The sequence below is a fragment of the Barbatula barbatula genome, assembly GCF_947034865.1.
Source record: "Barbatula barbatula genome assembly, chromosome: 17".
Classification (NCBI taxonomy): domain Eukaryota; kingdom Metazoa; phylum Chordata; class Actinopteri; order Cypriniformes; family Nemacheilidae; genus Barbatula; species Barbatula barbatula.
In genome coordinates, this window is record NC_136780.1 from 10223905 (window position 1) to 10246236 (window position 22332).

Here is a 22332-nt window from a genome sequence, read left to right on the forward strand (position 1 = left end):
TTTTCATTGAGGCTGAAGGCAGAGGGCTTATCATTATAAAACTATCAACATCATGGCCTTGAATATTGCCATACAGTCTGTCAATAAATGTGTTTTAACATATCCTCTAAGTAACCGTGTCTAGAAGCCATTAGACGTATAGCATATTAAAAGTGATGTTTTTAATCCTTTAAAATACATTTTGGATTTTCTAATACTGTCCAGACCCAACACATCACCCTCATGAATTAGGCCAGACTTTTCTAGATCCCAGTTTTGAACTATTAATAGTGCAGAGGGCAGAGAGGATTATGACTCAGATTGTCCAAATGATTCACCGAGCACAGGACAGAGCAATATCGTTTTTTTAAGGGTTACATTAGGACAGCCTGTACCTATAAACCTCCAACCCCCATCCAAAAGTTGAAACAAACAAGGGACCGCTTATGATAAAAATCTACTCAGTTACAAATTATAGTGACTTTAATCGATAATTTCAGAAAACATTATCTGCTTTTATAATCCACAACATGTACAGCATTGAAACATTCATATACTGTATGTGTCTCCACTGAACCTTCATGGGCAGTTCTGGTTTCTGGCACTAACAATGGTTGGCACAAATTAGCGGTCTTAGTAAACAAAGGGAGGAAGACGTGCTTTTGTGTTTTGTGGCCATAACCTAGACTACAGTTTTAATTTAGACAGGATAAAATAGTGAGCGAGATATAATTAACTTCCTGGTGTCTTCATCACTTTGAAATCTACAGGGAGCCCTGAAACCTCAAGTCAGGAGTGGCACACTCCGAAATTATAAATAATAGCAGAGCTTTTCTTGATCTTATTTCAAGCTAATTGAATCAGACATGGATTGTTATGAATAATCCTTTGCAGTCATGTGATTCAAAATAGTCCCTGTGCTGAATCCAAAGCCAGTCGAGCATCTGCGTTGAAAGTCTACACTGAAAACTCTGTTCAATACAAAACCATTTGTGCTTCTTTTTTGCAAGGGATAAGCATTTATATGATTGGATCTCCACAATATTGTATCATTGGGTATTGTGTCAGTTTAGATGGGGAAGACACCCATGGAAATGAGGCTGCCAGATGCGATCATTATAATTTTTGGTTGAAAAGCAGAGCTTTGGTTTTGGTGTTTTGTCTGCTTTCGTGATGGGTCAGCGACTCAGTGAGGACTCTGATGACAAAGAGATTGATGTTGCTGAACTGCAGGAGTGGTATAAAAAGTTTGTGGTGGAATGTCCGAGTGGGACCCTGTTCATGCACGAGTTCAAGAGCTTCTTTGGGGTTACTGATAACCCGGAAGCAGCAGATTACATAGAAAACATGTTCCGTGCTTTTGACAAAAATGGGGTAAGTGATTCACAAATACTGCTCAACCAGTGTTCATCATCTGAAATTTCAGACATTTTTCTCCACATTAGTGAATTCCATTTACAATTATTAATATCAGAATACACATCTATAATATTTTAAAATTAATGATTACATGTAGGCTTAATATTTATTTAATACCTATGAACCTGATAATAAAAGTTTGGATTAGAAAAGAAAGTGGCCTGTTTCCCTCCCTTTAATTTTTTCATAGGACAACACTATTGATTTTCTGGAATACGTTGCAGCCTTGAATCTGGTGCTGCGAGGAAAGCTGGAGCACAAATTAAAATGGACTTTTAAAATGTATGACAAGGATGGTAGTGGCTGCATTGACAAAACAGAGCTGAAGGAGATTGTGGAGGTAATCATCCCTTGTGTCCAATTCAAAAACAACTGGGAGTATAATGCGTCAATGATTCTCACCCCAAAAAAAGTTGTGTATTTTAGTTGCACTTGTTAAAAATAAGAAATTATAATTGGTTGCATTATTTTGACCTTGAGATGAACCTTTAAAGTGAGATGTTTGTAAAGGACTAATTCATTTAACTTGTATGAATGCATTTATATTTATACCTAAGTTCATTCTTAAATTTACTTTTATTCACACTTTAACAGATTTATGGAAACAACATGGGCATAAATAATCTGAAAATCAGGCTCTTCTGTCATAACACTTTTGTTAGATAAAAATTGTTATGTTGTTGATTTGTTAATCCATGCTTAATGCATGAACAAATGCTTAATGTAGCTTAAGGTACGTAAAAAGCGATCAGTGAAAACTAAAATTCTGTCAAACATTCATTGCAATAAACACTAGCTGCTGTCAAAAGACTGAGTACTTCTTTTACAGATAAAGTGAATAATCTCATGTTTTTATCCCCCATAGAAGTCCATTATAAGGAAACAGTTTAACGTGGCTTAATGCACCAAGAAGTGATATTAAAAGAAGAAATTTACAACACAACTTGTAAATAAGGTGTCCAATGAATAAGCAAACTCTTTGAGCCCTGGGTAGGCACGCAACATGCAAAGTTTTGCGTTAGAGTATATTTCTATAAGAAAAAAATGCTTAACATGGTTGAATGGATGTATTTAGTGATATTGAAAGACAGAATTTATTACACACCTTATAAACAATGCACACTATGTACATCATCGAATGAGCCCTTTAACATTAAGACAACGAGTTTCACGTTAAGCTTTTTCCCATAAAAAACCATCTTAAGAAAACGACTGAACGTGGCTAAAAGCAGTGACTAACTGAGAACATAGAACATATTCATGTTTGCTATCCTGGTCACTGTTAATTGCGATATGTTCAGCCATGTTAAGCTGTTTCCTTATAATGGACTTTCCATGGTGAAGAAAACGCTTAACGTATACATTTATTTACTTTATCTGTAAATTAAGGGCTGGTTCTTTTGACCGCAGCTAGTGTTTATTACAAGGAATGTTTGACAGAAATGTTTTAGGTACGTTAAGCCACTTTAAGCGTTTTTCACGTTAAGTGTTTTAGTATGTCCCCAATGTGGCATGCTGTATAATGTTTACTTTTACAGTCAATCTACAGACTAAAGAAAGCCTGTCACGGTGAACTTGATGACGAGTGCAACCTACTGACCCCGGATCAGGTGGTGGACCGAATATTTGAGCTAGTGGACGAGAATGGAGATGGTAAAACTTCAGATTGTAATTTTTGTTTGTTTGTTTTGTTGGTCAATAATAACAAGTAATTATTACAACTAATTCATCATTTCTCTTTGTTGGTTGAAATGTACTGACCTGATGTAATTTGTGTCTGCAGGGGAGTTGTCTCTGGATGAGTTCATTGACGGGGCACGGCGTGACAAGTGGGTCATGAAGATGCTGCAGATGGATGTTAACCCTGGAGAATGGATCAATGAACAACGACGCAGGAGCGACAACTTTTAAATACGCCCTTAAACCTTTACCATAAGCCTGTCCCTTTAAAGGGGTAATTTGACACGGCTAAAACGAATATTGTTGTTTGCTTTAGATGTACAATGTGTATAAAAGATTTGCCCCACTTTTTAACAAAAGCTTCCGTGCATAGCCGATCTTGATCTCTCCCAGATTCATGAAGCAATCATCCGTGAAATGCGCTGCACACACTTGAATATTCGGACTGTACTTTTCTGGAACAGTATTGTACATAAAATGTAACCATTGGTTTTTAGTTGCCTCGTCCTTTGGAAGGGCAATTAACACACAGCGTCTCAGCGACATAGCTGCACCGACGACGGACCGGTACATTGAGATTTACAAGACCACCACCTTGCTTGCGTTTACATTTGGGCGGTCTTAGTCAAATCGTTTTACGAACTGACGTAGAGTCGCCGGGGTGTGGTTACACGAGGCGTTTCAGGCATGTCTGGGTGAGCATTCGCTTCTAGATAAAATACATCTTTTGTTCCGACACTTAAATTTTAGCAATTTTACGTGTCTAATACATGCATGGGCAACTTATAACACACCGAAGACAAAGAAAAACACCTATTTCTGGCGAATCACCCCTTTAACCTAGCAAACATAGCACAAATTGTATACAGCTTCTCAATTACAGACGTTAGCCCCACATTAATGTTAGTTCTCATCATGTTTTTTTATGGAATAATTTGTAGAGTGTGATTTCCGGTGCAGGATTCTCCAGCAGCTCCTCACTGCAGAACCAGAGGTCCAGGTGGCAAGGTTGGATCCGGATCCAGGTTCCTCCCATTGTATTGTGATTGGTCGACACTGGATCTGGTCTCCTCCCACTGTGTCTTGATTGAACGATTGGTGGACACGTCACACTCGGGTTGTTGCTCTACCATTTCCGTATTAAGTCATACCTAAAGTTATTAATTTGACAGAAAAGTTTATTTATTACCGTGTTTTTAATAACGTCTTTTACAACATTTAGGTTTAAGGTAAGGGTTTGGGTTAACATATTTAACTGTGATCATTACTTACAGGCGTACACTAAATTATGACATAGAAAAGAGCAAGATTTGGAGACCACGGTTTGCAATTTAACTCTCCAAATTGAGGCTATGTATATAAAGTGGGAGGAGTCGGATCTCGATCCAACCACGCACCCTTGATGTTGTGTTCTGCAGTCAGGGCTGTCTCGGATAATGACCTCATGTCTATCTCAGTAAATCCCTCTTCGTTTCATATGCTCACATTTCTATCTCTCATCCTTCATTGCTATGTATATATGTATTTTTTCTTCATTTATGCTGTCAAACATTTGTCAAAAGCTGTCAAACTCTGTGGATGTAATGCATTTGGATTTTATTTCAGTTATTACACAATCACATACTGTAATAACATGTATCGACAATATGTTGAAAATCAGGCTATTCTGTCATAACACTTTTGTTATATAAAAAATTGTATGCTGTTGATTTTTTAGTCCAATGTGGGGGACATTCTTAAATGCTTAACATGAAAAAACGCTTAATTTTTTACGCTTAAGGTACGTAAAAAGCGATCAGTGAAAACGAAAATTCTGTCAAATCTTCATTGCAATAAACACTAGCTGAGTCCATCTTTTACAGATAAAGTGAATAATCTCACGTTAAGCATTTTCTCCCACACAGAAGTCCATTATAAGGAAACATCTTAACGTGGCTTAATGCACCAAGAAGTGATTTTAAAAGAAGAAATTTACAACACTACTTGTAAATAAGGCGTCTTATGAATATAAAATGTAATGTTATTAAAATCATGCTTTCAGTTCATTTAATTGCATAGAATTAATGATAACAACAACCGGTTTTGCTAGCAGCATTACTTTCATAAATGTATATTCAAAATAAAGGAATGTATTACAAAAACCAAAATGTCTGCATTAATTGCCATATCAAGCCTATTAAAGGATGATTTATTTAAACAGTGTTATAAACAATGCAAGCAAGTATATGTGGACCCAGTGATACGTTGCACACTTTGTTGACAAAATGCTGGTGTATGAAACTAAATAAAAACACAAACATTTATACACAAACAGTTAAGTAACAGAAGCCTGTCTGCCATTCAATTATTGTCTATAGGCGGGTTTATTTATCCTATAAGCTTTAATTACATAAGCATTAACTCTTATATAAAACATAAAGGGTTCAACCTCCCTACCACTAAATGGCAGTCAACACAAGCTAAACTTAAAAGGAACCAAACATGTGAAGCAGAAACCTCAGTATAAGTATACTAGTTTTAATAGTTTTGGGTGAAATGGTGATAAAGATGCAAAGGATATACAGTAGGTATAGATGGTATTGGTCAGAAAACGGAATGGACAGAACCCAGATGCAGGCAGACGTAGGGTAAAATTAAACAAACTTTATTTAAATGAAAACACCAACGAGGGGGACAAAACAAAAAAAGTCCTAAGGAAAACAAAATAAGTCCACAAACGTTGAAAACAGGAACAACAGGTAATCCAGAACAAGGGTAATCCAAAACACGAAGTAAGAGACAAGACAGGAGGACACGTGGTGCCAAGTAACAACAAAAGCCACATGTCTCCAAACATAACACAACAAAACCCGAAAGACAATGGCAATGTCATGACTCTGCCCAGGGAGCTAGAAAACTCGAGACAGGAAGGATAGAGTCCTGACAGGTATTGTCATGAGAAATACGGTAGTCATGTCAATAATTCCCCCTTGGTTGTACAGGATGCCTTGTGTGGATCTCCACTTGAACTCCATGAAGAATGATAAAACAGGTGTTTACCTTTGGAAGTAGCAGTGAACAATGATAGTGTCCAGATATACACAGATGGGTCCAGAAATCCAGAATCAGGAAATACAGCAGCACCTATATATATACCTCACATGGGTCATAACATTGTTAAAAGGCTTTCTAATGATGTTTCAGTATTTACAACAGAACAAGTGGCAATATTAATGGCGATGATGTGGGTGGAAGAATCAAATATCAAGAATTTAGACATATGCTCGGATTCTTTTTCAGCATTGTGCAGTTTAAAAAGTGGTAAATCAGAAGCTAGACAAGACATCCTATATGACAAATCCTACACAGAATTTATCCGCTAGATACATGTATTACATTTATATGGGTACCAGCTCATGTAGGAGTGGAAGGGAACGAGACGGCAAGTGATATTGCAAGCGAGGTGACGAAACAAATCGTATGATCTATGATGTTTATCTAACGCTACACACTTTAAGGTGAGACACGGCAGGCAAAAACATAGTTTTCTATAATTTTTTACTTTTCAATTATGAGATTTGGGGCTAACGTTATTTGTCTTCAATAACATGTCGTCTTTCAGACTTGTGGTGAGACAAAAGTTGGCGTTCTAAATCCTCTCTCTCTCTCTCTCTCTCTCTCTCTCTCTCGTTGGATCCAATATGGTCATTTCCTTGTCATCAGCAACCAATCGTGAAAGTAAAATGGGGCATTTAACTCTAAAAGCGAATCTCATAGCTGATGCCAATTTCCGACAACGTGATTCGTTCAGACGCATCACGTGACATGCTCTGACATTTCCACAGTGTTTTTGACTGTTTTTCTGTTCAGTTTAAGGCCATAAATGCCGAGTTATACGTTTTAAAGTGTTTTAGTTGGTTTGTATTGTTGTTGTTGTTGTTGTTGTTGTGGTATGGTATAATCAGGGCTGCACATTTGCTTAAATCACATAAGTCCCTATATTTAGATATTGGTACTTTAGTATATTGGTCATTTCAGGATCATACAGAAAAAGTGCACTCCGGAGTGTTATTCTATTAATGCATAAAGTTATGTGGTTAAAATCCTTGTATTTTACTAATATGCCTTTGTGTTATAGCTGTCTCTAGGGATGAAACAGATGAGAGTGAAAGTGATGTGGAAGAGCTGGATACTTCCCCACCTTCAGAAGCTGAATTGTATTTTTTTTAAATTAACCAGATACATAAACCTATTATAAGCCACATTTTACTACTTATGAACTAAGTTGTTGTTTATTTGTTTGGTCAGTATTAACAGTTGTTTGGCTAAAATTAATTGTATCTAATTTCTATAACTTGATGTTTACTTTTCTTGCCATCTTGCTATACAATATATTGTAGTTTTCTTGAATTTTGTGTCAAAGTAAATAAAATTGGTCTCAAATTTAGTGTGTACTTTGTTTTCACAGAAGTTTATTTATGACTGTTTTTCTTTCACTTTTGTAATGTGAAAAGTTAACACAAATTGTTTTGTTTTGATTAAGAGCCGTGAATAAATGCTATTAAAATATAACAGGGTATCACTGTTTATTACTGAATTTAAAGGTTCCTAAACTCTTAAAATGATTTGGATATACAGTTCACTCAACACAAGATTGGCCCCTCTGTATTAATTGTGGCCCCTCTTGTGCCCCCCTGTTGAAAAAATCCTAGAATCGCCCCTGACTATTATATCCGGGTTACGTATTGGGCACACGAGACTAAAACAACATTTGCACCTGATAGGGAAAAGCGAGACAACTGGGTGTGAGCACTGCGGGGTGACAGAAACAGTGGAGCATGTGTTACTACATTGTGAGGCATATAGTAGTGAAAGGGCTCAACTTGTTGAAGATCTTAAAGAATTGAAAGTCCAACTAACAATTAAATAAATATTTCAGAGTGCACAGAAAGAATCTAAAATATAACCTATATTGTATTAAGAGTTTCTGAGAGAGTCACGTTTGCTACACAGAATTTAAGGTTGTTAAATATACATATGTATAAAGGTATATAAGGAATTCGATTTATTTTCATTTCTTTGTTTTAATTTTTTAAGTCTGTTAGTACTTTCCCCTTCTTCCTCCTTGGTCTTCACACTCCATCCCAGTAGGTGGCGAATATGCACCAAAAGCTGGTGTGCCAACCGCCATTAAACAAAACAAAACAAAAAACAGAAACCTCAGGATTTCTCCTGCTGCTTTATTTTAAATCATTCAAACTATTTCGATCGTTTTGATCGTTTGTAAAGGACACACTTATCTCCGTTACTGTGGTAAGTTATCAGAGCACCGCAACAAGCATCAGCGGCAGTAAGCAAGCACGTGTAAATACCCCCATAACAGTTTGCTCGTACAACATTAGTTGAATTTACTTTAGTTGCTTGGGTCAAAAGTGTTTATCCGGGTTAGTTTCAAACGCCTAGTTTAAACTTGTTTTAAACCTGTTCTCTTACAAACTGCAATTTTAAAATGTTTAAAATTTGAATACAGCTAGCAAGCAAAATGTCATGGAGCTTACTCAGTTTAATGTTGTATAGCCTATTGTGCTTTAAATATAATTGTTATTTATTTATTCATTCATTCTAAACAGCAGACTTCCGTTGCATTACCCCATGTAGTGTGATAACCATGTTGTATTTATTTTACAACCTTACCATGGTGCAGTCTGTTACTAAATGTCTGAGGACTCTAAAGCCAGAGTTAACACGGATAAAGATACACAAGATGTAAGCATGTTTAAAATATTATTTTGTTATTTCTAAAAGTAATTTATTTGTGTTCTATGTGGTTTGGGAATTCAGATGCTGGTTTAGAATCTGATAATCATGGCAGCTCATACCCATACCAGGGGTTTGTCTCAGTATGAACGGATTTGTTGTCTTGTATATTTCAGCACCCGTGCAGCTCGGGATGGCAGCTGCAGTACATGAGAGGAGATTTGTTTACATGTTCTGACACAGACGCCCTGGCACACTGTATCAGTGAAGACTGTCGTATGGGAAGAGGTATAGCTGTGCTATTCAAGAGGAAATTCCGTGGAGTTGAAGATCTTCTAGCTCAGCGTGAGTGCTGTGTCTTTGTTACCACTGCTAAGAAATACCCTATACCTCCAGTTACCTTTTCACCGCCTGTTTAATTATATCCTTTTAACAGGTAAGCATCCAGGACAGTGTGCTGTTCTTAAAAGATCTGGTCGGTTTGTGTATTACCTGGTAAGGCTTTTTCAATTCATTAACATTTACGTGGCGTTTCTACTTTTAATGTAAGAGGAAGTTGTCTAAACTTATTGGCTTTATTTTTTCTCTTTTAGATTACAAAGCAAAAATACAACCAGAAGCCCACATATGACGCTCTCAAAAATAGCCTTGTGTCTATGAGAGAACACTGCTTGGCCAACAGTGTTAGCAGAATATCCATGCCCCGGTAAACTGACAGAACTACGAGACATGTATACAGCTTCGGTTGAAGTACTTTGAAAAAAAAGTATTATTTAGGTTTAATTGTTGTACTGAATACACGTGACTGAAGTCATTTTATCTTGCTAGGATTGGCTGTGGACTCGATAAACTGGAATGGGGACATGTGTCTTCCATTATTACTGAAGTCTTCCAGAAAACAGATGTCTGCATCACTATCTATTCAGTAGACCAAAGCAAGTCTAAAACTCAAGTTCTTAAAAAATGATTCCCATAGATTTTCACAATATCCCTCTAGCTTTCACTATTTTATTTGTTCCTTTATTTTTGGGTGGGACTGTTGTAGGTATCTAATAATATACACTAAGATATAATAGGTTTTGGATTCTGTTGTTTTTACCTGTTCATCCTTTTGGATATCTGATGTGTGTTCTGTTCACCACCAGATGACATGTGTATTTGTTTTGAATGAAGATATTTAATATTGCTTTCATAGTGTTTCCAATTTAGACCTTTGTTAGATGTAAACAACACCGAAGCACTTCCTCGGTTTAATATATATATAACCCTATATTACAATATACTGTATATATTTGTAGTTTAATATTCTTTTGTTGGTTGAATTATGTTCTTATGTTTATGTAGAGTGGAAACACACCAGTTTTATTTACATCTTACAAAATGAGCTATAGAATCATCAAAATATAAAAAATAAGACATGTAATTTAGTCATATTTATTTTATTAACATAAAATATGTTCTTTACTATGAGAATTCCATATGTTTAAAAAATCACCTGAAGGGATAGCTCACCCAAAAATGAAAATTCTGTCACCATTTACTCACCCTCAAGTTGTTCACCATAGTAGAACAAATTATTCTAGCATTGTTCTGTTGAACTGAACATCATTTTATTTTTAAGAATTCAGGAAAGCATAGAGTTCTGCGGAACCTTTTACATTCAACTTTTTACTGGTTGTCAATGATGTCTCGGAACTGAAAACTGCTAACATTCTTCCAAATATCCTCCGTTGTGATCAGCATAAACAAAGTAATTTATACAGGTTTGGAACAAGTTGAGGATGAGTAAATGATGGCCGACTGTTCATTTTTGGGTGACTTCATCAAATCTAAATGGATTACATCTTTTTCTACTTTAAAATATCACACAGCCTGTCATCATAATATTGAAAGTTATCTTGACAGTCCTCCCAGGGTGTAAAGTTGTCTTCCTCGTTCTCTACAAAGGTAGACCAAACGTATACAAAATCCAAAGGTCTCATCATGCGTAGCTTACACCCCACACTAACTAACGCCTGAAGTCCGGCTTGTATCTCTGGCTCCTCCCACTGGAAGAGGCGGGAGCAGTGGATGATAAGGCGGAGCGTCTTGCGGGCTCGTAAGATCTCAACAAGCTTAGCAGCGCAAGCTGCGCAAGGGCTCGATGACGTGTACCAGGTTACTGTGTAGAGAAGCGATTTGTCGTAAAAGGCCAGAACTTGCTGGAAGAAAGCTTCTTCAGCGTGTGAACACGAATGCTCATCCTCCAGATAACCACGAAGCCCATCTGATTCACCAGTGGGCCCTTGTATGTCCACCTGGTAGCACAGGAAGGTCTTGTTTCGCCCTGAGGAATATTCCACATTTTTAAATTGGAACTGAAAGAAGGTGGGGTTCATTCTGTCACTGTGGGAGGAAACACATTATTTGAACATTTTAAAGGATGCTGAAAAAAGCCCTATGATTGTTGAACAAAGTCATTGCCCAATGGGGCTTGGGTCTTGCATTGTTTTACAGATTTAAGATTGCAAACTACAAAATTAAGCTTAATAAATTATGGAAACATACAAATGCTTAAATCCTGGAATGGTTCTTGTCTAGATGCGAACAGTCCACCATTTTTATTTTGTTTATTTTAATTAAGCAGTTGGCTAGGCTAAACGTTAATATAGGTAACACTGTAAATATAGAAATAGAAACGAGTCCCAAAGAATGTGGACACATAATGTTACCTTGCACTTTAATGATATGCATTAGCAGAAAATCGTTGACCTACCCTACAATGGTCTCAAACGGAGGAAGCTCCATAGGCTCCAGTTGAAACTCTTCATCTTTGGCTGGCCCCTGAGCTCCTTCTGGTACCTCTCCATTTCCCTGAGGCGTAACCTCATTTTGGGGCTGATTTTCTGGGGCCTTCTCTGACTTTTTCTTCATCTTTTCATCCTTATCTTTGACCTTTTCTTTCTCCTTCTCAGGTTTACTCTCCACTTTCTTCTCTTTCTTCTTTATCAGACCCTTGCTGGGGGTCTTGCTGTCCTTTTTGTCCGCCATGACTTAGTTGTGCGACGAGTCAGTGAGCGTGTGCTGTTGATTTAGTTTGCAAGTCGGAGAGCTGACAGCTTGAATATGTTCCTAAGTCTGAGAGTTAGAAAAGAAGATAAAGATAACTCGTGTCACAAACAGGAGCCGGTCAGAGAACGCACAAGGGAGGCAAAGTAAAAGGGCAGCTGCTCTCTCTTGTTTCCATGCTATAAAAAGGCCCAAGGATGATGGGGAAGATGGGAATTTTTATACGTTCAGTACTTTGGCATTGTTTAAATGTCACCGCCCTATTGTGTTAAACGCATCAACAACTATTTTTTCTTGCTCAATTTCAGATTAAGAGAGCTGAATGAAATTGCATATAAAGATATGCTCATAATTATCTTTCCTTCTCTTTTGATGTGGATATTACTGTTCACAAACCAACAACAGGGAGTTTATTAATAACTGAAATCTGGCAGAGAGCTCGGAATGACTCAGTCTCTTCACATAGTTGGATCAGGTTAGGGCCTCACTGCTTTCACATGAAGGTCATCTAAAGAGCAGTGTAATACTGACCTGACCTGTCCTGAAGAAATAAAACTCGAGCTTTTTCTTGAACACATTGACCTGTGAGCGGTTTGTGAGGTCACTTTACAAATACACAGCAGAAACTTTTAGAAACAGTGTTTCTAAAATGTGTGACTTTCTGTTAAATGTCAGATAGTACACTGTAAAAAATGCTGGATTATTTTCCATCCATAGCTGGTAAAAACATCAGATGTCCAAATTCCATGTTTATGGCAAAAAATATAAATCATGGAAGATGGGGGAATATGAGGTATATGGGAAAGACATCAGCGATGTTAATTTATAGCTCATGGGTTGGGTTTGTCCATTTTTGACCCAACAATGGTTTTAAAATAACCTAGAATCTTTTAGAATGGTATATGACTATACAAAGCTATAAACTACAATCTATGGTACGACCATAAAAGTATGAAAAACGACCAGAAATTTCATTTTAAGACACGTGTAAGATCTATTACTAAAATCAATTTCTAGAATAAATACACATACAGAACAAAGCTATCAGCTATGACAAATGGTTTAAATATAGATATGTGTGTGTGTGCGAGAAGCTGGAGTGTTTGGTCACGTGTGGCTCATTTATTGTAAAAGTGTTAATAGTCATCATGTAAAACTGTATTTGACCGGCCGGGGTGATCATAAGTGAATTACTTATTAATGTTATGCTGATTGTAAACTGCCTGTTTTAAATGTTATCGCAAATACAACTGGCTCATTGCCCACACAAACCCACCCAGTACCTCCAATTACACAAATACTGATTCACAGGCATCTGTTATTGGCATAAAGATTGCAAGCAGGACTGCAATTTTTTGGCACGGTGAGCGTGACAATGAAGAAATGAAATCGAGGCTCTGCTATTGTTGCCAATATGGCCGGGTCGTTCCCGCTAAGATGTTAAATTAACTGTCGATTGGACTTTGCTTTTCTATTGGAAATTTTGGCAGTTGTCACGTATTGCAGGTACACAAACGTTACCGTATGCATATGAATGAAGAAATATGAAATTGTAGTTTTACAGAACTAAATGGGAAAAGACGATTGTTCATTGCAGCTGCAGTGCAGCAGTGTCACCCCACCTCACACATAAATCTTTTGAGACAGGGTTTATTGATTGAATGTCCTGCTTGCTATTTTCTTCTTCACAGAATACAGGGACATACAGATTGCTATAGGTTGCACAACTTGAAACAAGTGCACGTTACGTATAAATCTAAATGCATTTACACTGAGACAGTTGAAAATTGTGATGTAGAGACAGTAAAATTTACCATTCGGATATACTGCGTGACATATTTTACAGGTAAATGACAAAATTTAGGGTTTGGTATCAAATACTTTACTGAAATGTTACTGTCTGCACAGCTGCCGGATACCACAGACTTTTTTGCTCTCTATTCATCCCTGCAAACTGAAAGATCCCAGTTCACCATCAGCTTTTTCCAATTCCCCACAGTACTGAAATTGTATTATTTTCAATTACAGAGACTGCCTGGAGCTTTCTAGTGGGTGGGTTTTGTACACAAAGAACCCGTACAAAAAGCTTGTCGGCCATATTGTAACTCCATTTGACTAATTATTTTTCTTAATGACTATAAAGCTACTTAACCCCCAATGTTTAATAAAGTTTAGATGACAATTTAGCTTTCTTACACGTTTTAATGAAAACATTTGGTACCTTTTGCTAGGGTTAAATCGCATGCTGATAGTGAAGGAGAACTATGTAAATGTTGAACAATTATTCAGGGATTTGCATCAGTGTGCTTATTTAATTCTGTTTAAATAACATTAAACATTTTAAGTACCATTATATTGTGGTGAAAAATTAAATGAAAAAGCTAGAAAGTTTTTAAAAGGCAACCAGCCACAATGGGCAACACTTTTAACTAATAACTTTCAATAACATGTGGATTAGCTCATTGTAAATGTAGACAACATGATCTACCAGTAAACTAACATGAACTATTATCAAATAGTGCTTGTGTTAAAGGGATAGTTCACTCAAAAATAATAATATTTGTGTTGCTCAAACCTGTTCAAAAATCTCTCAATGGATTGTGCCTCAACATTGGATGTCAATGTTGTTCGGTCACCAACATTCAAAATACCTACCTTTGTGTTCTGCAGAAGAAAGAAAGTCATACATATTTGGAATGATCCGAGGGTGAGTATGTGATGGCAGAATTGTAATTTTTAGGTGAACTATCCCTATAATCATAAGTTACATCGCATACATCCAGTTCACTAAAATGGGAATAGAATTGTCTATAGAAACAAACTACATCATTTTTACGGACGGTTATATATCATGAACAATCCCCTTCTGGATTTGAGGTGTTTGGTTTGAAATCAGTAAAACGGAAATCCTTTAAAGCTTTCTTTGCACTTAAGACCAAAGTATTCTATAGTTAGCTTTTAAGTAAATCAGAGTGTCCAAGTTTTTGGGCAGAAATTGACATTGCTGTGGTCTAAATGTTTTGCTGACCAGGTCAAATATCTGATCCACCGATGTGGTTGTTGCTGGCACGGTGAAAACTTTCTTGGCTACTTGCGAGAGCAAAGGGAAATCGATGGACTTGCGCTTCCAGTATTGCAATGGATCCTCATCCGTTGGTTCTTCGTGGAGATACGTAGACAACTCCTGCTCTACAGTCTTAGCCTGAGCGGTCGGCCTCTGCTTGATGAAAGAGAAGAGCTTGCAACGTTTAGATGGTGATGGCTGGGCCTCTGAATAATGTTCTAGTGGACTCAAAGGCTGTGAATGCTTTCCGATCTCCTCCAGCAGCACCTGCTTGTGCCAGTCACTGTCACTGCTCCAAGACAGTTTGAACTGTGGATCCAGGGTAGTTGCTGTAACATAGAGTGGGTCTTCAAGAATCCCAGCGAGCCTGCGGTCCAGAGCTTGAGATAATCCCATCACAATCGCTGAACACTGTTGAGTAGTGACCTCTGCCAGATGCTTGCGAAGACCTAGTACACATGGCAGGGCTAAGCTGATGGACACATGCTTGTCTCCAGATACCATGTCTGAGGCCTCTTCGAAAGGTTCCAATACCTCCAACAGCTCCCGTAACACTGCTTTTTCTATACTACAGAGGACTAGGTCGCTTCTATCCACAATGTCTTCAAGAAAATCCATTGACTCCACCATTTGACGCATTATTTTTAACTGAGCGTTCCAGTACTTGGATGAGGATCGCTGCTCACCTGTAGAGTCGAACACTTGAAGCAGTTTTTCAGGGGCTACTGTTGCAAAAATATAGTTGTAAAGACAGGCTGCTTTGCCTAAATGAACGGATAACTGAGAGGAAGCGCAAACTCCTTCCTTGACACACTGAGACAATAGTCGAGCAAAGCAGTCTATCCTACTTCGACCAAGACACTGGTCTAAAGACTTGTGGTTCTCATTGCTACCCATGGCCTCCTTATTTTCTCCTGCAACAGCTTCTTCATCGATACTATCGTCATCCCTGTCCACTTTATCACTTCCAATAATATGGAAGCCAGGTAAACCAAAAGCTGATCTTTTTTCAGAGGGCGACGAGTCTGCAACAACTCTGAACACTTTTCCGGAGATGCCGTGGGATTCGGAAATTTCATCGAAATCTGTGATCATCTGCTGGGTGTTGCTATGGCCTGGAAGTGGTAAACATGCCAAAAGCGCAGATCTGATATTCCAGTCTGTATTTATGAAATGACAAGTCACTCCAAGATACCCACAGTTGACACCCACAGTGTCAAGAGACATACTGCAGGATTCTGCCCCTTTAAGAGCTTGTTTAGCAGCTTGCTGCACCTGAGAGACATAGGCAGGCAAAAGCTGCTGCTGTATGTAATGGCAGGGTACCGGCATGTAACGGGGCTCCAGGAGCTGAAGCAGCTCACGAAATCCTTCGTATTCCACTATCTGTGCTGGCTGCAGGTCTCGGATGATCATCTTGGCAATAGCTTCAGAGATGAGGGATTGCCGCGGGTCACTGTAGTCAAACTTGTTCATCCCGGTGCCACTTTGAGAGATCACTCGACCACCTGGAGGGCCAGCACACGTCTGCATGGTTTCTCTCTTCACATCTTTCTTCCTTACAAACTCATCATACATGGCCTGATGTTTGCGCTGTGAACATGAACAGTGTTGGGTTAAGTTACTTAAAAAAGTTTGCTAACAATACAAATGATCTACTCTGTATTCGTATAACTCATTAATTTCCCTTTTTAAAAGTAATTGCATTTTTATTTCTTCATATTTGTATGAACATTGACCACATAGAAATGAAGCTTTTCAAATCTTTAAAACTTCTTTTAACTGTTTAAATTGATGTCACTCTTTAGTAAACAAAGACAATAGTCCACAAAATATTTATTCAATAAATATATGTGCAATTTTTTCAAAACACTTGCGTTCTAATGTTTTTTTTACATACATTTAGAATTTTAAATGTTATACTGTTATAAATTCCATATTGTTTTATACAGAAGTGTTGAAAGTATATCATAAACAACAGTAATTACATGAAATGAGAAAATGGTAAATAGATTCTAGAAATAATACAGTAATCTCTCACTTTGGTCATTAGTTATTACATCTTACAATAAATGTCTGTAGTGTGTATGACTATTCATACAGATAAACCGGTTGTGGAAAATGTCACAAAAAGCTACAAAAAGGTCATATTAATATTAAGTGACCACTCAGAAACACGTCATAAATATGCTAAACATTTCCTTTTTATGACAAGTGTATGTATGTCTTGTATGTTTTGATTGGCTTTCGCTGAGATAGAAGTTAACTTTTACCTTTAAATGTGTAACGAAGTTAGAAGTGACTGTCCGTTTCGCCTGAATCCTTGTGCCACAAGCTTTGCAGTTCGATTCAATTTTGCCATTTTCACCCTCACAGACGATATTGAAATAATCCAGAATGGAGACCCTAGATTTTGACGCCATCTATGATTTTTAAACCTTCCACAATGGAAACAACAATGCAGTAAAAATAATACATTTAAAAACGAATCAAATTGACCATTTACTCTTTCACACCTCAGAAAAATCTGTTTTGATTTTGCGATTCCATATTAGCAGCCTTGTCTGGATGTAGAGATCTGACCGAGATAACGCGTTCACCTGAGCTGACATTGATCATGGTCAATTATATTTCGATTCAGTCGCGGTAAAACACAAAGAGCACATGTCCATCAAAACTGCATGAGTCTACAAACGTTATATTGGTTCCAGCATTAACCGTGATGTAAACATCCCCCTATCCGCTAGCAGAGCAGCTCTATTGGGATGAACAGCGCCAGGAAGTAGATCGCTCACGGACTGCGGTTGCCAGATTGGGTGGGTAATCCCCAACACTAAACCCGCCCAGTCCAACAACAGCCCAAATTTTAACTGACAGAATAAAGTGGTAGAAATGTATAATATTTATATTTATAATGAACATTTTCTCTCTTTAAAACGAAATAAGACAATATGACAAAATATAATAAAAACAGATCAAACAAATGAATTAAAGAGAGTAAGAAAACATGACTAATACATCCAGAAACCACTTCAAAGCGGCAATCAAAAAATGTACCAATAATGACTTTAATCCTCAAAAAACACATGTGTCACTGTGCGAATTCTTGTGCAAAAAGTTCCCACTAGCAACTTGAGTAGGCATTTTACACTCGTTCATGAACTTCGATCATGCACACAACACGACAGCTAAAAATGTGTAATCCATTGAAACATACATTTTATGCCTACATTGTTAAAACAACTAAAGGCAATATATGACTATAACAGTGAAACCTTAATACACAACAAATACCAATCATGTTTGTAAGCCTAATCACATGTGACCCTGCTTCTGCCTTTCCACCTGTGCTACAGTTTGGAAACCCTGCTTCTGCCACCTAATACAAGGACACAATCGGTGGTGCATGCATGGCATCTGAACAATTCGAAGCTCTCATTTTAAACACACTGAGAAACTAAGCTGTAGATTCTCAACCAAACATTTATAACAGTACTGAATTTCACAACTAACATACTACTATGCCATTGACATTGTTTGACCTGATCTGTGACCCTACCTATCCACAACATGACAGGACTGCTTGTGTCACCTGACCTCACAAAGTAATGCATTTCATAAGTTTAGGTCTGCAACTCATATCCGTTTAATAGGGGATTGTCATGCACTGGGAAAAACAATGTTCCCGAATCAGTATGTGATGCAACTTGTCCAATTTTTTTGTCAATAAACTGTTGGTAAGGTTTTTTTACCAGTTGGATGGTTATGTTTATCGCATCTTGTTGACAACACATGACTATGGGATATCATGCTGATGGCCCCTATATTTGCACCTGAACAGGGCAAATGACGCATGATGACGAGGGTGGGTCTGCCTGCCCACCAGAGTATGTGTGCGAGGCAACGTTATTTTGACTGAGCGAAGAGCATTTTTTTCAAATTTAGAACGCTCAGCTGCGCTCCATCACAAGCTCATCATCCAATGCATTTACGTGTTATGCACAGTTGCAAACTACAGACAGACACATGGATTTCCTAAAATATTACATTAAGGTGAACAAAAATATAAATGTACACTGAAATGTATTGACGCCAAAAAAGGTGAATGCGAGTGTGGTGAGATCATTGCAACAGCAAAAAGTTCCTTTTGGAATCTTAAAAGGCTGTCGAGGAAACATGATAAAGTGTTTCGCTGCACATGGAAAGAAAATCTGAATGTTGCTAATACTGTCACATGGCGCTGTTCTGAAATGGAATAATGAACATCTATGTGGGAGGATAAAAGTATGTATACAAGGGTTATTTTAATCAAATAATCATTCGGTGCCCCAGGATAAAGAATGAACTAGAAGGAACTAATACATATGGTAGTGCTGGAAGAGCACCTGTTCTAGTGGAAATGCAATCCATTTGACATTGAATTGTAATGATCATTCATGACACATTCAGTATTCATTATCAGCCAGAACACTTTTGTTATTGCCAACATTCATCATTTTACTTGGAGTAAAAAATTCTTACATAGCTGTATGAAGCATATTTGCATTTAAAAGACTACAATTATTTACATTTACATCATTTTTTGAAGTATACTTTTTAAATGAGATTTACCCCGTAAAACCAACTGTGCATTATTCATCATACTTCACTAGTACAGGTCACAATCACAATGGCTCATGAGGTCCCATCAGTAAACATTTTAATCCATAAAAAAGTTGTCAAACACATAAATGTATTTGTTCTGATAAACACAGAGAAAGATATTTGGAAGAATGCTCGTAACCAAACAGTTCCTGGACCCCATTGAGTAGCATAGAAGGAACATTTTTTTGTTCTGTTGAACACAGAAGATATTTTAGAGAATCACTTTAGGGCACTTTGGACTACCATTGTATTTTTCCTACTATGTAAGTCAGAGGAGTCCAAGAACTGTTTGGTTACAAGCATTGTTCCAAATATCTTTCTCCATGTTCAACCAAACAAAAATATTTATACAGGTTTGGAACCACTAGAAAGTGAGAAATTCATGACAGAATTTTCTTTTTTGGCTGAACTATCCCTACAATGTTCATACAAATATTAATAAATTAAGGTTATAGAAGTAAATGAAAACAAAAACAAAGTAACTGTTATTCTGTTGTTATTTCTGGTTTGGTCTTTCCTGTCTTCTCTTGCTTTTCTTTTATCTGGGCCTGCATTTCTTTCCTTGTAGCCAGTATTGCACTCTGTACGGACGCAATCTCTGCTGAGAGAGTGATCACTAGTGGAAAGAGGGGAAATGCTAAATTGGTGACGCATAATAAACAAACACTCAAACACAATATACTTTATATTATAACGAAAACATCAAAACCTGATTGAAAGTCTTCAAACTGATACTGATGTCTGTGGATCTCTGTAGTATGCGTTTAATAGAAGTGTAAAAGTTATTCTATTCTATTCACATTACTGTGATTTGTTTGAGCCTGGAGATATACAGTACGGAGGACCACAAGAGTTGCAGGAAAAGTAATAAAGCATTAAATTAAGTGCTTTATTTTTTTTTCTGTGCCTCTTGTGGTCCGCCATAATACTGAGAGGTAAAACACTTAAACCATATTTGCTAATTATACTCATACAATGAAATATCATTAAAACATTAAAAAGAACGACCATAACATTAAAAACGAGCTCACCTTCTCTAAAAGCAGCTTGAGCTTGTTTCAGATTCTGTGGTACAAGAATTCCAAACCATTTTAATGGATCTCTGTTTTCTGGTGTGGGTGACTCATCCTTAGTTTTTCCTTCATGGTTAGTCTTCTGTTGCTCAGAAGCACCTTCCTCATTATTCTCCTTTTGTGTGGTATTTATTCGCCTTCTAAGACCTGAAATTTGAAATGATAGTATATTGAAAAACAAAACACTGCATTCATTAAACAACGTTACACACTATGGTAAGGCACTACACTGTGGATAGATTTTTTTTATTAAAAGTGTAATTTATATTTTATTGAGTCAGCCATACCTCCGTCCTTTGCTCCAATGTCCTCTATCGTGTTATTTTTCAATTCATATGTTTTCTTGTCTGCTCTGTTACATTTAAACTCAACTGTTCCACTTTCCAGCAAGCTGTTAAAAAATAGAAAACATACATTTAAATAAATTAATACATTTTCACAAATTAATGTTATGTCGTTTTATACAACTTATAGACCTGTCTTCCACATGAACAAGCGGTTCCATCTCACTTGCATACTGTAAAGAGGAGACTTGCTTATTTCCCATTGAATAACGTGCCTTGGCAATAGAAAACCATCCCTGTGTAACAACATTTAATAGCGGTGTATTAAGAATTCTCCAAATCAAATGTCTTGTATACACGTAATAATAAAATAATCTGGTTGTCACTTCATTAGCCATCTTACCTCTTCTATAAGTGAATTCAGTTTGTGCCTTTTCTCTTCCAAAGCCTCCAGCTGGTCCATGAACAGTAATAACTGCTCGTCCAAACAAATGTGTTGATCAGGCATTTCTACTGTTTTGCCAACTATACAAATAAGCAATGTGTCACTGAAGGAAACCTGATAATAGAATTTAAATGTGAAATTGTAACGCTCGCTGTAACGCTAGCACTAGCAGAGTGAGGTCGTCGAAGCTGTAGCGGTCACGTGACAAACAAGTCATGTGATATGAAATGGTACCGGAAACGAATTCTGTGTGTGTGCCCTTTCTGGTGGCTGAACTACTGGACAAGAACCAATGTCACGATCGTACAAAAGTCATGGATTTATTATGTGACTAATGTTATACTTAATGTATATTCTGAAATCGACAATTACCTGATATGCAAAAATGAAAGGGTGCTGCAAGATGTTGCTCGGTGATGTGGCGTTTTTATGAATTTTGTTAATGATAAACATTGTTGTGCTAAAAAAAATCTAAATTTCTCTTTAGAAAAAATAAAAATCTTGCTTCCCATACCGGGAGTCGAACCCGGGCCGCCTGGGTGAAAACCAGGAATCCTAACCGCTAGACCATATGGGAGATATAAGAAGCCAGAGAAGTAACACTTTTTAAAACGATACATAACTACGCCAGTCTTCTATACTATATCTATACTATATTCTATACTATACGCTCGTATGATCTAGCACATTGTTTTTAGATACAACCCGTAAACTTCAGTTGATTAACTTTGCCACAAGCTACATTACGTAAACGAGCATTTGATGCTGTATGCGTATGAATTTCGAAACAATCCTTAAGAGCCAAATTAGTTAATAGCGTGCAAAGTCAAGTATTATGTGTTCCAAACAATTCAGAAAACTTTACAACAATCACGCATGACATACCAGTACCTAAATGCAAATGCAATAGCAATACATATCTCCTCTGGTAGCTCGCCGTGATCGTATAGTGGTTAGTAC

At 37.2% G+C, this 22332-nt stretch overlaps 5 protein-coding genes across 8 annotated transcripts; 2 read left to right on the top strand and 3 right to left on the bottom strand.

Moving 5' to 3' along the window:
* The first annotated feature begins 355 nt into the window (after window positions 1-355).
* On the top strand, window positions 356-5398 carry guca1b (guanylate cyclase activator 1B). The gene is made up of 4 exons (XM_079477535.1): window positions 356-1353; window positions 1589-1738; window positions 2937-3051; window positions 3182-5398. Exons 1-4 carry the CDS (start codon window positions 1153-1155, stop codon window positions 3307-3309), a joined length of 594 nt encoding a protein of 197 aa, XP_079333661.1. The 5' UTR covers window positions 356-1152; the 3' UTR covers window positions 3310-5398.
* A 2836-nt stretch (window positions 5399-8234) lies between these two features.
* Window positions 8235-16793, top strand: oard1 (O-acyl-ADP-ribose deacylase 1). The gene is made up of 7 exons (XM_079478834.1): window positions 8235-8370; window positions 8762-8823; window positions 8991-9159; window positions 9251-9309; window positions 9408-9520; window positions 9643-9749; window positions 14894-16793. Exons 2-7 carry the CDS (start codon window positions 8773-8775, stop codon window positions 14935-14937), a joined length of 543 nt encoding a protein of 180 aa, XP_079334960.1. The 5' UTR covers window positions 8235-8370; window positions 8762-8772; the 3' UTR covers window positions 14938-16793.
* On the bottom strand, window positions 10241-11970 carry apobec2b (apolipoprotein B mRNA editing enzyme, catalytic polypeptide-like 2b). Its single transcript, XM_079478833.1, has 2 exons — window positions 11570-11970; window positions 10241-11199 (listed from the first exon to the last, which is right to left on the bottom strand). Exons 1-2 carry the CDS (start codon window positions 11842-11844, stop codon window positions 10665-10667), a joined length of 810 nt encoding a protein of 269 aa, XP_079334959.1. The 5' UTR covers window positions 11845-11970; the 3' UTR covers window positions 10241-10664.
* LOC306907014 (zinc finger BED domain-containing protein 4) lies at window positions 13503-17735 on the bottom strand. 2 transcript variants are annotated; one of them, XM_079478832.1, is made up of 3 exons: window positions 17443-17735; window positions 17200-17364; window positions 13503-16519 (listed from the first exon to the last, which is right to left on the bottom strand). In XM_079478832.1, exons 2-3 carry the CDS (start codon window positions 17347-17349, stop codon window positions 14792-14794), a joined length of 1878 nt encoding a protein of 625 aa, XP_079334958.1. In that variant the 5' UTR covers window positions 17350-17364; window positions 17443-17735; the 3' UTR covers window positions 13503-14791. The 2 variants fall into 2 exon arrangements, with proteins under 2 accessions (XP_079334958.1, XP_079334957.1); XM_079478831.1 differs by having other exon boundaries at window positions 17200-17349; window positions 17443-17725.
* Window positions 17736-17863: 128 nt separating this feature from the next.
* Window positions 17864-21669, bottom strand: vma22 (vacuolar ATPase assembly factor VMA22). 3 transcript variants are annotated; one of them, XR_013787815.1, is made up of 6 exons: window positions 21331-21594; window positions 21120-21223; window positions 20931-21034; window positions 20602-20790; window positions 19908-20186; window positions 19211-19719 (listed from the first exon to the last, which is right to left on the bottom strand). XR_013787815.1 is itself a non-coding variant. In XM_079477339.1 (5 exons), exons 1-5 carry the CDS (start codon window positions 21433-21435, stop codon window positions 20056-20058), a joined length of 633 nt encoding a protein of 210 aa, XP_079333465.1. In that variant the 5' UTR covers window positions 21436-21669; the 3' UTR covers window positions 17864-20055. The 3 variants fall into 3 exon arrangements, 2 of the variants coding, with proteins under 2 accessions (XP_079333465.1, XP_079333466.1); XM_079477339.1 differs by having other exon boundaries at window positions 17864-20186; window positions 21331-21669; XM_079477340.1 differs by having other exon boundaries at window positions 19213-20186; window positions 21120-21160; window positions 21331-21632.
* Window positions 21670-22332: the final 663 nt, after the last annotated feature.